Below are 13318 nucleotides of genomic sequence, written 5' to 3'. Positions count from 1 at the left end.
TTTATCAGAGAGGAGAGGCTGGTTTTGTAGTGAATACACTGTATATTTTAATTGACGAATGAACAATGGACTAACTTTTTTAAATGACAAGGACACTGTTAATAAACAGCCCATTCAGTAACAATCATTATATTCTTTTGATGTTCCTTTAAGGTATTAATAGCACTGAAATATTTTGTCAACATGACAAATTAATTAATTCTAATTAATTCTTTAAAAAAATTAATTCTTTTTCAAAATTACACCTTTGGGCTTTGCTGTCTTTCAGGTTTTGCTCGGAATCTCTCAGAAGGCAATAATGCTAATTATACAGAATATGTGGCCACCAGGTGGTATCGGTCTCCAGAACTCTTACTTGGGTGAGTTACCTTCCCAGAATAGAGTGACATCTACGTATTTGCTGATCCTCTATTGTTAACTTTGGGATTATCTGTGGAAGATAAGAACTTGAGTTAATTAAATACCAGTTACCTATTGCAGTGTAGCAAACCACCTAAAAACTTAATGACATAAAGCAAGCACCATTTTATTTGCTCACAATTCTGGGTGCCATCGGGTTGGGGGAGTCAGCTGTTTGAGTTCAACTGGATGATTCTTCTGCTGGTCTCAACTGGAGTTGCTCATATAGCTACAGTCAGCAGGTCATCTGGAGGCTGGTTGGTTTAGGTCCTCAGCTGGGACAAACTATCTCTGTTCCATGGGGACTCATCCTCCAGTGCGTTAGTCCAAGTTTCTTCATATAATAGCAGAAGAATTCCCTGAGCAGAGGGCAAGCCCAAAAGCAAAGGTGGTTTTCAAGCCTCTTTGCATGACTTTTGCCTCATTGGCCAAAGCACGTTACTTGTCTAAGCCCTGATTCAAGGGATGGAGGAATAAACTTCGCCTCTTGATGGGAGGAGTGGCAGAATCACATTACAAAGTGGCAGGTGTATGGAAATGGAGGGAAATTATTGCTGCCATCTTTGTTAATAGTCTTCCACATTAAGAATGTGTATATCCACAGAATTTGACATTCCGGCTTATCTGTTTGTTCATGTATTCATTCATTCATTCAGCAGATACTTATGGAGTATCTCTTATGCCTAGCCACTTTTCTGTAAATATTGAACCTACTGATATTTTCCTTCCAAACATTGTAAATCCTGTTTGATGATAAATGGCTTTCCAGACTAATATATTGATAATTTTCTCAGCAACACTGCCACATCCATCCACTTTGTGCCACCCTTCCACTTTCAGTGGTATTTCATTCACCTGTCAACACCAGAAAAACATTTTCTGATAAGATACTTCTTCCTCTTACTATGTTTTAACTTCAGAACCTAAGAAAGGACCTGTAGTCTTGATCTCCATCACAGTTTCACTAATAATTCTCTACCTATCGTAGTTGTAGTATTTTCTTATTCTTCCTAGATCGTATTTCCTTCTTTGGGACCATCAAAGAATTGAGGTAGAAGACACACTCTACAAATAAAATTAGATATGATGGTAATGATGACCAGTGCACGAATTATTATAGGTTTCATCTCTTTTCTTTAGTGTGCCATACATGTATCTAGGGGACATGAGAAATTTAATTTTTAAAAGATATTTTTTACAACATTGTAAACTATACTTCAATTAAAAAAATTTTTAATAAATAAAGGTACTTTTTATATAATAGAAATATAAATTTCTGTATTTCTTCTGAAGATCATGATGACTATATGTTTAAGCTACTCACTGAGGGTTTATTTTATTTATTTTTTACACAGCAGGTTCTTATTAGTTATCTATTTTATACATATTAGTGTATATATATGTCAATCCCAGTCTCCCAGTTCATCCCACCACCACCACCCCCCCACTGAGGGTTTATTTTTATTTTTTTACACTTGTGGTCAGTTGATTTTCTTATTTTTTTATTATTAAAAAGTTTTTTTTTATTGGGGTATAATTGTTTTACAATGTTGTGTTAGTTTCTACTGTACAGTGAAGTAGAGTTCCCTGTACTATGCAGCAGGTTCTCATTGAGGGTTTATTTTGAAGTTAACAATTGATTTCCCAGGGTCTACCAACCATTTGGCGTTAAATCTTGTTTCATTGCTGACCTAGAGCCTATAAGAATTATTGGTGTCGGTTATTGAAAGCTTTACCATTTTTTTTTTAATCAAAAGCTTGTGCTTCATCCTGTGAAATAAATGGTGGCTAGTCACTTTATTATCCCTCCTTGTGTGGATAGATTTTAGAATTTCTGTGCTCATTTTTCAACTTGGATTTAGGATTGATTTTCTTTTGTGTTGTCTATGTTTCTTCTGTGTACCTCTGTCTGGACTCACTCTAATGTGTAGTCTATTCATCTGTTCATTCTTTTGGGAGGGATTGGGAGTTTGAAATTCCTGGACAGGATTTTCCAAAGAAGAAATGAGTACGAAGTAAATCATTCTTAGAACCCCATCTGAGGATTCAAGTATGGTAGAGGGACTCATTATAATATGGTTTTGTCTATAAGATGTCCCTGAGGAGTTCATTCTGAGGACAGCCTTATTATGAAACTTCGGAGAGTATTTGCTGCCTAATAATACCTCCTGGAAAACTGAGCTATGCTTATAGCTCATTAACTGAGTTATGTTTAGAGCTATATGGGAGCTACCAAAAGTAGATGGGGACTCCAACTAATTTGAGCCAAATTGAATATTACTGATTAAATGATTGTCAAGTACTGGTTGAAGAACCATATTATTTGTATAAAAATCCCATTGAAATCAGTTGATATTTGGTTAACATGAAGAATTTACAGGTTTTTATACATTCTCAAGACTTTGTCCTTGACATTCAAAGTAGTTACAGCTGCATAAATTATTCAGATTAGTTGACAGAAGAAAAATAGCTTATGGTGGGTATGTAAAGATTTTCCATAGTTTTCTCCATCTAGCACAAGTTTTGTCTTTCTTATACTTGTATGAAAGAAAGATCAGTATCCTTCCCTTCCCAGCAAGCTACCAAAAAAATCTAAATGAAGTTTCCTAGTATGGTTCTTGGGTTTTTATGGGAGGAAATGAGATAAATAAAATATTGACTTATTGTTACAATGATTTATCATCCTAGAAACATATTCTGTATTATGTTAAAAGTGCTTTAGAGTATTTGTTAAAAGTTTTATATTACTACTATAGCACTATGGCATTCTAGAATTTTAATTCCTTTTTTTTTTTCAGGTATTTTATTTTGGCTTTCCCTGCTTAAAACTTAGATAATTTATGTTTGAAACTAAAAAATATGATTTCTTAATCTGCCTTCTGTAATTTGATTTAAGGCTATAGATATTGCGGTATACATGTAAAGCTTTTTTGGGGATACGTAGATTTTCATGTATAGCTGATTAGCAACAGTAGTACTCCAAAAGCCTTCTGGTAAACTCAGACCTTGGAAGATAGCTATAAATCCCTAAAGAAGTGGAAAAAATGCTTTGAGGGAAATGCCTGTCATAAAGTCCCATAAACAAAGGGTATAAATAGATTGAAGTAAATAATCCAATAGCGTTTAGCACAATCTTAGCTGTTTTGACTCTGTGCAGTCAGAGGTTAAATAATATTAAGTGTTTGTTGTTTAAGAAGACACATAAGTCAGTGGTACATTTTAATAGGCTGAACTCAAAAAATGGATCAGTATAACTTGTTGACATTTAGAGAGCTAAAGGATAATTGCCTAGAAAATACATTTCTTGGGAGCATTTCATTCTCCAAGTGAGTGGTAACTCATCAGACATGTGTGCTGTATTTAGGGTTTATTAATCCATTCATATTCAAAATATATCTGGATGTGAATAGATTTCAAATCAGTGTATACTAACTAAATTTTTATTAAACTGATGGCTTTATTAGCATAGATTTATTCACTTGTGTTCTGAAGTTTTACTTTGATATCCATACTTCCTTTTTTTCAGCCTCACTTTTGTCCATGTGGTATTTTTTAATTCCTTAAATACCCAAATATGCTTTAAATCATGAATCTGTTCAAAATAATTTGGAAATTATTAAAATTTATTTCTTCAGTTGCCAAGATATCTCTCCCTTTGCTTTTCAGAGCTCCCTATGGCAAGTCTGTAGATATGTGGTCCGTGGGCTGTATTCTTGGGGAGCTTAGTGATGGACAGCCTTTATTTCCTGGAGAAAGCGAAATTGACCAACTTTTTACTATTCAGAAGGTGCTAGGACCACTTCCACCTGAGCAAATGAAGCTCTTCTACAGTAATCCTCGCTTCCACGGGCTCCGGGTAAGAGGCTTTGCTAAAACCCCAAATGGAATCAGTACACTAGTATTTAAATCATTGCTCATTGCACAGTGGAATGCTAAGCTATCCATCGAATACTATTGCCTTTCCCATTACAGTGTTTATAATCCCCATTATAATATTTTATTTTTGGTTTTTTTTCTCGTTTTTTTTGCGGTACGCGGGCCTCTCACTGTTGTAGCACAGGCTCCGGACGTGCAGGCTCAGTGGCCATGGCTCACGGGCCCAGCCGCTCCGCGGCATGTGGGATCTTCCCGGACCAGGGCACGAACCCGTGTCCCCTGCATCGGCAGGTGGACTCTCAACCACTGTGCCACCAGGGAAGCCCTATAATATTTTACTTTTGAATTTTATATAGTATTTGTGAATTCTGAATTCGAAAGTGGGAGCTGCTAATATTTTCCTAATTTGTAAGTTCCAATTTTTCAAAATCTTTTTTAGTGTACGCGTTATTCTAAACTTTGGTTATCTCAGAATGTTTCTTTATGCAAAATATTAAGCATCCCCAAAAGATAGAAAAATGTATAAATGGCTATTGCTTATTTGAGCAAACATAGTTGTAGTGATTTGAGGAAGATGATGAATACTCACATTCTGCATATTTAAAGGTGCTGTTCTAGTGGGTATTTCCTGTTTAGTGAAACATCAAATCTTCTTTTCAAACTAGTGTATTGTCTTGGGCAGCCTTTTCTAGACTTGCTAACTTTGTGCAAAACTTGATTTCAGAAAATATGCTAAAAAGAGTCTTAAAGTATAAACTTTCCCCAAATGAGGGACAACCGAGTCGCAGGAGGCATCTTACTGGAGTGGCCAGTTACAAGCTGCTTCTCTGTTCCATCCACCCCCAAAGCAACATTTTTAGTTTTCAACTACCCTGTTTGGGCCAACATGCCAGTTGCTGGCCCTTGTGGGAACTATAAAATAAGCTCACCACCACTTCTTTTGTTTCTCTTAAATGCATAATTCTCAAACCATGTTTTCTTGACATTTGCAAAGCACTTTGTTTTTTTCCTTTGACTTTCTGGCCTCAGTTTATTTCACTTTGAAGAGTACTCCTCCTCACACATGAATGCCCAGCACAGTATACCTCCTGCTAGGCTCAATGAGTGTGGAAGAAAGAAAGGAACAGAAATGCAAACATTTCTCTTCCATCCCCTTCCTGCTTTCTCTCTCTTCCAAATCTGTCTGAGTTACCTCAGGCAAGTTTCTTTTTTCTCCTTTTATTTTTGCTTTTGTAAGCTGAAAAATAGCCAAATTATGACCATTAATTAGGGTACAAATAGTTCAACAGTTATTGAGCATTTGTCCTACTAGATGCTGAAAATATGATAATAAATAGGACTTGCCCTCAGTCCAGAAGAAAGGAAAATCTATTCTAGTCAGAAATAAAGCAAGTCATAACTAATGAATTACTGTCTCACTGAGAATGCATCCAAACTCCTTCCCATCAGACCTTGCCTTTTCTGGGCCCTTCTAGCTCCCTGACTTCAGCTCATACCCCTTTCCATTCCCATCCCTTTCCAGACTTTCATCACACTTACCTTTCTTTTTCTTTAACTTCCGTAAACATTCCCAGGTGTTCCAGCTTCATGAAATTGGCACTTGTGACTCCTTTTCCCAGGAAGGCACTTCCCTTGCATGGCCCCTTCTCATTTTATAAATCTCAGCTCCAAGAATGACCCCTGTCTCTGACCCCCCAACATACTTCCCCCACCTCCTTCTTGGTCTCTCCCATAGCACCCTTCTTTTTCCATCATAGCACTTATCACAGTATGTAATTATTTTGTTTATTTTTTTAATTATTAATGTTAGAAATCATCTGTTTTATTGCTGTATTTCCAGCATCTAGCTTAGCCCAGCACATGTAGTAGGGACTCGATGAATATTTGAATGCTCTCTTGAACCAATCTGCATTATCAGCAGTCAAGCTCATTTATGTTTCCCTTCTCTCCATCTCTAATGCTTCTTTCACTCTTACCACCTTTTACCTGAACAGCCACTCCCAAACTGATTTCTCCAAGTTTCTCTCTTCACTGCAGTCTTCACATTGCTTTTAGAATGATCTTCCTGCAAACTGCCCATTTAATTCTGTCGTCTTTGTGCTGAAAACCTCTGCAAGATTGCTTATTAAATTTAAACTCCTTAGGATAGCATTAAAAACCCCTTCCTTCTAGGCCTCCAGCCTTGTCTTCCACCTTTTCCTACCCCTGCCCCCTGCTCTGCAGCCACATTGAACTTGTCACCATTTCCTTGTTTCTGCGGTGCTATGTTTTCATTTCTGTAATTCTCCCAATACTTACCCCACTTCCTGGAAAGCTCTCCATCCTCCCTCCCCCCAGACTCAAGTCAAGTGTCCTTCCATGAAGCCCTTCTAGACTCCTCCAAGGGGAATGGGTGCCTCCCCCTTCTGTGCTCCTGAAGCACTCTGGTCATAGCTCTTGTAGTACACATGGCAGTCTCTTTTAAGTAGCTGTTTGACACAACACTGTAAATTAACTATACTTCAATTTTTTAAAAATTGTAATAAGATTTTTTTTTTTTAAAAAAAAAGCTTTTTGAAAAATGTATCCTTACTGGACTAATGAATTTTTTAAAGAAATGAGCTATCATGGCCACGGTTATATTCACAACACACCTAGAGTTGCTCTTACTAGGTTGAATAGTATTAAATGATTGAATATTTGACCTGGAACATCAAGCTTGGTCTTCTGGCTGCATTATTCTTTGCCTGGTTAAAGAGGCTCTAAGCTGGATTCTCTGAAGAGAGTGTAAACAGATCTGCCATGGTACCTGGCTTTAATAACTTGTAAACTAGCTGAAGAATTAAGACTTTTGTGTATGAAATAATTAGAAAACAATACAATTTATAATAAAGTGTGGTATATAATAAAGTACTACATTCTTTACTACATTGTACTGTTTTCTAATACATCTAAATATAGTTGAGACCTTGAGAATGTTAAACATTCTAGAAAGTTGGCTGGATTCACTAGGAATGATATATAGAGGATTTACAGTTTGAAATGGATATTGAAGAATGAGTAGCATTTGGATTAGATAGGCTAAACAAAGGAGATCTTTTACTCCTTTGTCTATGGTCCTGTTTGTTTACAGACCTCACTAAATAGTATTATCGGTAAATGGTAGAGAGTACATGACGGTGCTGCTTGTAAATATCCTTTGGAGAAATTGCTGCTTCCCTGACACTTTGATTTTTATAAGCCTTAATGTTTTTACATTTTAGTCTGAAAGTGTTTGTGGTGTTTTAGCTAAATTAGTTTAACCTTTTTGGAGGTTTAACCACATCTTTTGAGGGAAAAGTCTTCCTTTATCATTTACTTGAGAATGTCTGAGACATTCTCAGCTAAGCGTACAGGGTGTGTGAACTGCAGCTGCCTTGAAACATGGACTTACCAGTAACCAGTCCAGTGTGATTTGTATTTTGATTCAATTGTGTAGAGATTGGAAAATCAACAAGATGTTGCTCTAACGGTATGTATTATTTTGAAAAAAATAACAATTGCTATCCCATAATATAGGGCATAGACTTTGAAGTTAGACTGCTGAGGTTCAAAGCCTGACTCCATATTTACTACTTGAATGACCTAGGGCAAGTTCCTTGTGCCTCTTTTTCCTCATGTGTAAAATGGTGATAACAGAAGTACCACCTGATGGGGTTGTTGTGAAGATTAAACATTATAATATATGTAAAATGCCCAGACCAGTGCCTGGCACATAGTAAGTGCTTAGTAAAGAGGCACTCTCATTGTATCATATTGGCCAAGTGATCAAGAAAGAAAGGAAAGAAAAAACAAACTACTGATTGAGATATACTTTAAACTTCTATGCTTGAGTTTTGGTTATTTGTTGAATTACCTAATATGAGAATGGTGTCTTTCTTTCAAAAAAACATTAATTAATTTTTTAAAATTAGGAGTTTGTGTGGTCATTTAAAAATCATATTTCTAATACCTTTTGACTTTGGGCATTAATTTTCTTATTGATGAAATGTTACTTCTGGAAAAAAAGGAGGGGGTATTTGGTAGCATAAGATAGGACCTCATAAGCAAGATATTAATTAAAGTCTAGTGGTATAGAGTCTTTTATCACAGCATGACAGGTGTCTCTCTCTTTGGGCTGATGTTCAATGCTCCAATAACATCCAGAGGAACCTCTGTACCTCCTTTAGGAAAGGCACCCATGTTTAGAAAAAATGTGGGTTTGGATCACAGACCTGGGTGCAAATATAAGTTCTGATTTTTAATTATGTAACCTGCCTTGAACCATTTATTTGAATTTTCTGATCATCACCTTCTTCATCTCTGAAATAAGAAGAATAACAATTGTTAAAATGTCTCGCAGAGCATTACTTCCCTCAGAAATCAGTTTTAGGTTATTGCCTGTGTGTCTGTGTTAAATTCATGTTATTCCCTCTACGTCCTCTATCTAGAAGGTGCTGTCCTACTTTTCTCTGTCCTCACATTTTTTCTTATCTTTCAAAAGCTAGTTCAGATATTATCTATGTATGGATTCTTTTTTCTACAGCTGCAAACCACCTTGGCCTCTCCTTTCTCTGAGCTTCAACTAGAATTTAGTACAGTTTCATACTGATTGCTTTCACAATCAGACTGAGGGTTGCTTACATGCAAGGTTTTGGTCTTACCCATATTCTGCATCTCCTGCCATACCTAGCACTGTGTGGGGATGACGTCTTAATACCTTGTTTGAATTTTTCTACATAACTACTTCTCTCATCCACTTATTTAGCATGTTTAGAGATTTCAGACTTTGAAATGCTCTTATGTTGGTATAAAGGAAATACAGGGAGCTAAAGGATAATTACCTAGAAAATACATTTCTTGGGAGCATTTCATTCTCCAAGTGAGTGGTAACTCATCAGACATGTATGCTGTATTTAGGGTTTATTAATCCATTCATATTCAAAATATATCTGGATGTGAATAGATTTCAAATCAGTGTATACTAACTAAATTTTTATTAAACTGATGGCTTTATTAGCATAGATTTATTCACTTGTGTTCTGAAGTTTTTTGTTTTTTGTGTTTTTTTTTTTTGCGGTACGCGGGCCTCTCACTGCTGTGGCCTCTCCCGTTGCGGAGCAACAGGCTCCGGATACGCAGGCTCAGCGGCCATGGCTCACGGGCCCAGCCGCTCTGCGGCATGCGGGATCCTCCTGGACCGGGGCACGAACCCGTGTCCCCTGCATCAGCAGGCAGACTCTCAACCACTGCGCCACCAGGGAAGCCCGTGTTCTGAAGCTTTACTTTGATATCCATACTTCCTTTTTTTCATCCTCACGTTTGTCCATGTGGTACTTTTTAATTCCTTAAATACCCAAATATGCTTTAAATCATGAATCTGTTCAAAATAATTTGGAAATTATTAAAACTTATTTCTTCAGTTGCCAAGATAATCTCTCCCTTTGCTTTTCAGAGCTCCCTATGGGAAGTCTGTAGATATGTGGTCGGTGGGCTGTATTCTTGGGAGGGAGTACATGGCGTTGGACTCTAATACTTTACCATCCACTTAGATATTGCAAAATGTGAGTTGGCAGAGGGAAGGACAGAGCATCTGAATAAACTTGACCCTTTCCCCTCATTTTATTTAAAAATGTATTTGTTAATTTAGGAGCCTGTTTGCCTTCTGTTCCAACTTACATAAAGGAAGGAATTGAAAACAGGTCAAAGAGTATATTAAAAGCAATAATAGGACATGTGTCCGAATTCATTATTTCTACTTCTGTAGCCTTTCAGGTACTGGCCTTTTTCTCTTTTTTTACTTCTCTAATTTTCAGGAGTAAATGATATGTTGTTGTGAAAAGGGTGTAAGAATTGTCTGTATAAGCAAATTCTATATGAACTCTATTCTAACCAAATTATTTGTATAAGTAGACAAGACTGTATAAACTGAATAAATAGTTTCAAATTTTTATATTTTGTTTTGTTTTACATGCTTCAGTGTTGTCCAACTAGATTTAAGTATCATCTTTCACTTGTGAGTTTTCCTGTCATTTAACACCCAATCCTATTAATCCCTACCTCAAATACATAGACACCGAAAGTAATATACATGTGAAATAAATTTAACTTTGGCACTAGGGCAGTAGCTTCTGCTCATCTGCTACCTTCTCCAACACTCAGAGCACATGCACACACATACCCTTACCTACGTGCTAATACTTCTGTCATGTTGTTGTTACAGTTTCCAGCTGTTAACCATCCTCAGTCATTGGAGAGAAGATACCTTGGAATTTTAAATAGCGTTTTACTTGACTTAATGAAGGTAGGACAAGTTGATGTTATCTGTACAAAATGTCTTTTGGTTTGTGATTTCTCTTGTGTCTATATATGACCAGAGCCTGCTTTTATGAATTAAATGTTTTGTTAATAGGTGTATAGTGGTGAATAATGGGGCACTGTGTCATCTGAAGAGGCATGCAATTTATTTATTTATTATTTTTTTAACGTCTTTATTGGAGTATAATTGCTTTACAATGGTGTGTTAGTTTCTGCTTTATAACAAAGTGAATCAGTTATACATATACATACAGCCCGTTGCAGTTTATTTAAAATTGCAGAAGTATCTGGTATTGTAACATTCCGTCTAGACAGGACTATGAGATACCTAAATTAGATTCCTAAAATGGACAGAATAGTAACAATCTAAATATAAATAATGAGAAATAAATCATTTAAAAATTTATCCAGCACTCAAGCTGCTCAGGCATAAGGTTTTAAAACAAATCTTAAAATGAATGTTGAAAGAAAAGAGATTCTAATATTTTTTGCATATTCAAGGCCTCCCATAAGATTATTTTATCAGCGAACCTAATTCTGCTCTTTTTCTAACTTGATTTCTCTCCCTCTGGCTCTTCATTTGACAACTGCAAAATCACTGCTACTACCATGCCTGAGTGTTCCTCCTCATGCTGGTGCCCCTGTGCAGAAGGTCTTCATGCTCTGGACTACTGAAAATGTTCTCACAGTTTTTTTTGGTTTTTTTAATAAACTTCCTTTTTTAAAAAATATTTATTTATTTATGACTGTGTTGGGTCTTCGTTGCTGTGCGCAGGCCTTCTCTAGTTGCGGCGAGCGGGGGTTACTCTGTTGCGATGCATGGGCTTCTCATTGCGGTGGCTTCTCTTGTTGCGATGCATGGGCTTCTCATTGCGGTGGCTTCTCTTGTTGCGGAGCACGGGCTCTAGGTGCGTGGGCTTCAGTAGTTGTGGCTCGCGGGCGCAGTAGTTGTGGCTGGCAGGCTCTAGAGTGCAGGCTCAGTAGTTGTGGCACACGGGCTTAGTTGCTCCGCGGCATGTGGGATCTTCCCGGACCAGGGCCTGAACCCGTGTTCCCTGCATTGGCCGGCGGACTCTCAACCACTGTGCCACCAGGGAAGCCCTCTCACAGTTTCTTATTCAAGCTTTTCTACCCAAGTAGATGGCCCCTTGAGTGAGAACTACTTTTTCATATTTCTCCAGTTTTCATTGCAGCCAGCCAGTGCATAAGCAAGTGCTAGTTATTTGATAGTAGACCTTCAAAAGATACTTCTTGGGTCTTCCGTGGTGGCACAGTGGTTGGAGGTCTGCCTGCCAGTGCAGGGGACACGGGTTCGAGCCCTGGTCCGGGATCCCACATGCTGCAGAGCGGCTAAGCCTGTACGCCACAACTACTGAAGCCCGCGCGCCTAGAGCCCGTGCTCCTCAACAAGAGAAGCCACCCACCACAGTGAGAAGCCCATGCACCGCAACAAAGAGTAGCCCCCGCTCGCTGCACCTACAGAAAGCCATGCACAGCAACAGAGAGCCAAAGCAGCCAAAAGTAAATAAATAAAATAAATTTATTAAAAAAAGAAAAAAAGATACTAGTTAATGGATCAATTTTATTTTCTGCCCGTTCAGTCAACTGTCAAAAACAGAGGAGTTTACACTGTGCCCAGGACCTTTAAAGGCATACTTAGCACAGTTGGAAATTGCTGAGCAGCACTCTCAGAACTTTGCTCTGCTTTAAAACTATGTTAATCTGTGTTCCGAGGAGCCCTGTGTAAATAGGTGTGGGGGCAGAGGTGGGCAAGGGGGTGTGGCCTTTGGGAAAGGCCACTTACCATATAACCTTTCTTAGAGATTCACAATATTCATTAATTTATAAAGGCTTTCAGAAATCCCACAGTAAAGAAGCATTTCCCAAATTTAATTAAATAGTAAATACTTAAAAAAAAATAAAATGCTACAGCACTAGTTCTGAACACAGATTGAGAGATGCTATTTAAAAAATCCTCAAGGCTCTTTAAGGTTAATTAGGCATAAATTATCTCTTAAATCATTTGCGTTATGTCATATGTTCTTTCACACAGTCAGTGTTTATTTATCAGGGCTTTAATTAGTTGGTAACTTTTAAAATGTAAATAGAGTAAAATAGAAGAACTGAAATACAATTTCGTGTTTTCTGCCTTTTGTCTCTTTTAGTTAAAAATAACTGAACTTCTTTTGTTAAATCATTACCAAATGTAATTACCAAGTATCAGCATAGCACCTGGTAAACGCTAACACAGATAAAAATACGAAGATAACCTGAACCATTATGCATTTACACCAGTTTGAAAGTTGAACAGTTGAATTCCCATTCATTTAATATATTTACCCTCAGATTTCTTTAATGTTAAATAAACATTTTATTGAAACGTATATTTAGAAGGTACACAAATTATAAATGTACCTCAGAGTAAAACTTTATAATGTAAACGTATCCATGTAACCCCACCCGGATTGAGATACAGGAAATTATTAACACCCCGGAAATCTCTTCATGACCCCTTCCCAGGTGCCCCTTCCCACTCTTGGAAACCAGGACTTTGACCTCTATCACCAAAGGTTAATACTGCCTTGTTATTATTGAATGTTATATAAATAGAATTATTCCTTTTGTCTTTTAGCTATTTTTGAAAATGAATTTGAAAAATAAATAGTACCATTTATCCTTTCATGAAGAAATTTATTCTCTATGCCATCCCCTAAAGCAGATTTGATAA

At 37.1% G+C, this 13318-nt stretch overlaps 1 protein-coding gene across 4 annotated transcripts in view; it reads left to right on the top strand.

Annotated features, from left to right (window-relative positions):
• The window catches only part of CDKL5 (cyclin dependent kinase like 5), a 182716-nt gene that overhangs the window by 136633 nt on the left and 32765 nt on the right, over positions 1 to 13318 (top strand). For all 4 annotated transcript variants that reach the window (XM_070044733.1, XM_030843708.2, XM_030843709.2 and 1 more), the window contains 3 exons: positions 269 to 359; positions 4066 to 4255; positions 10496 to 10576. In XM_070044733.1, the coding sequence (XP_069900834.1) occupies positions 269 to 359; positions 4066 to 4255; positions 10496 to 10576 (362 nt within the window). The remainder of the gene's footprint in view (positions 1 to 268; positions 360 to 4065; positions 4256 to 10495; positions 10577 to 13318) is intronic.

Source organism: Globicephala melas, chromosome X, assembly GCF_963455315.2.
Source record: "Globicephala melas chromosome X, mGloMel1.2, whole genome shotgun sequence".
Lineage (NCBI taxonomy): Eukaryota > Metazoa > Chordata > Mammalia > Artiodactyla > Delphinidae > Globicephala > Globicephala melas.
This window is presented reverse-complemented; position numbering and strand designations above follow the sequence as displayed.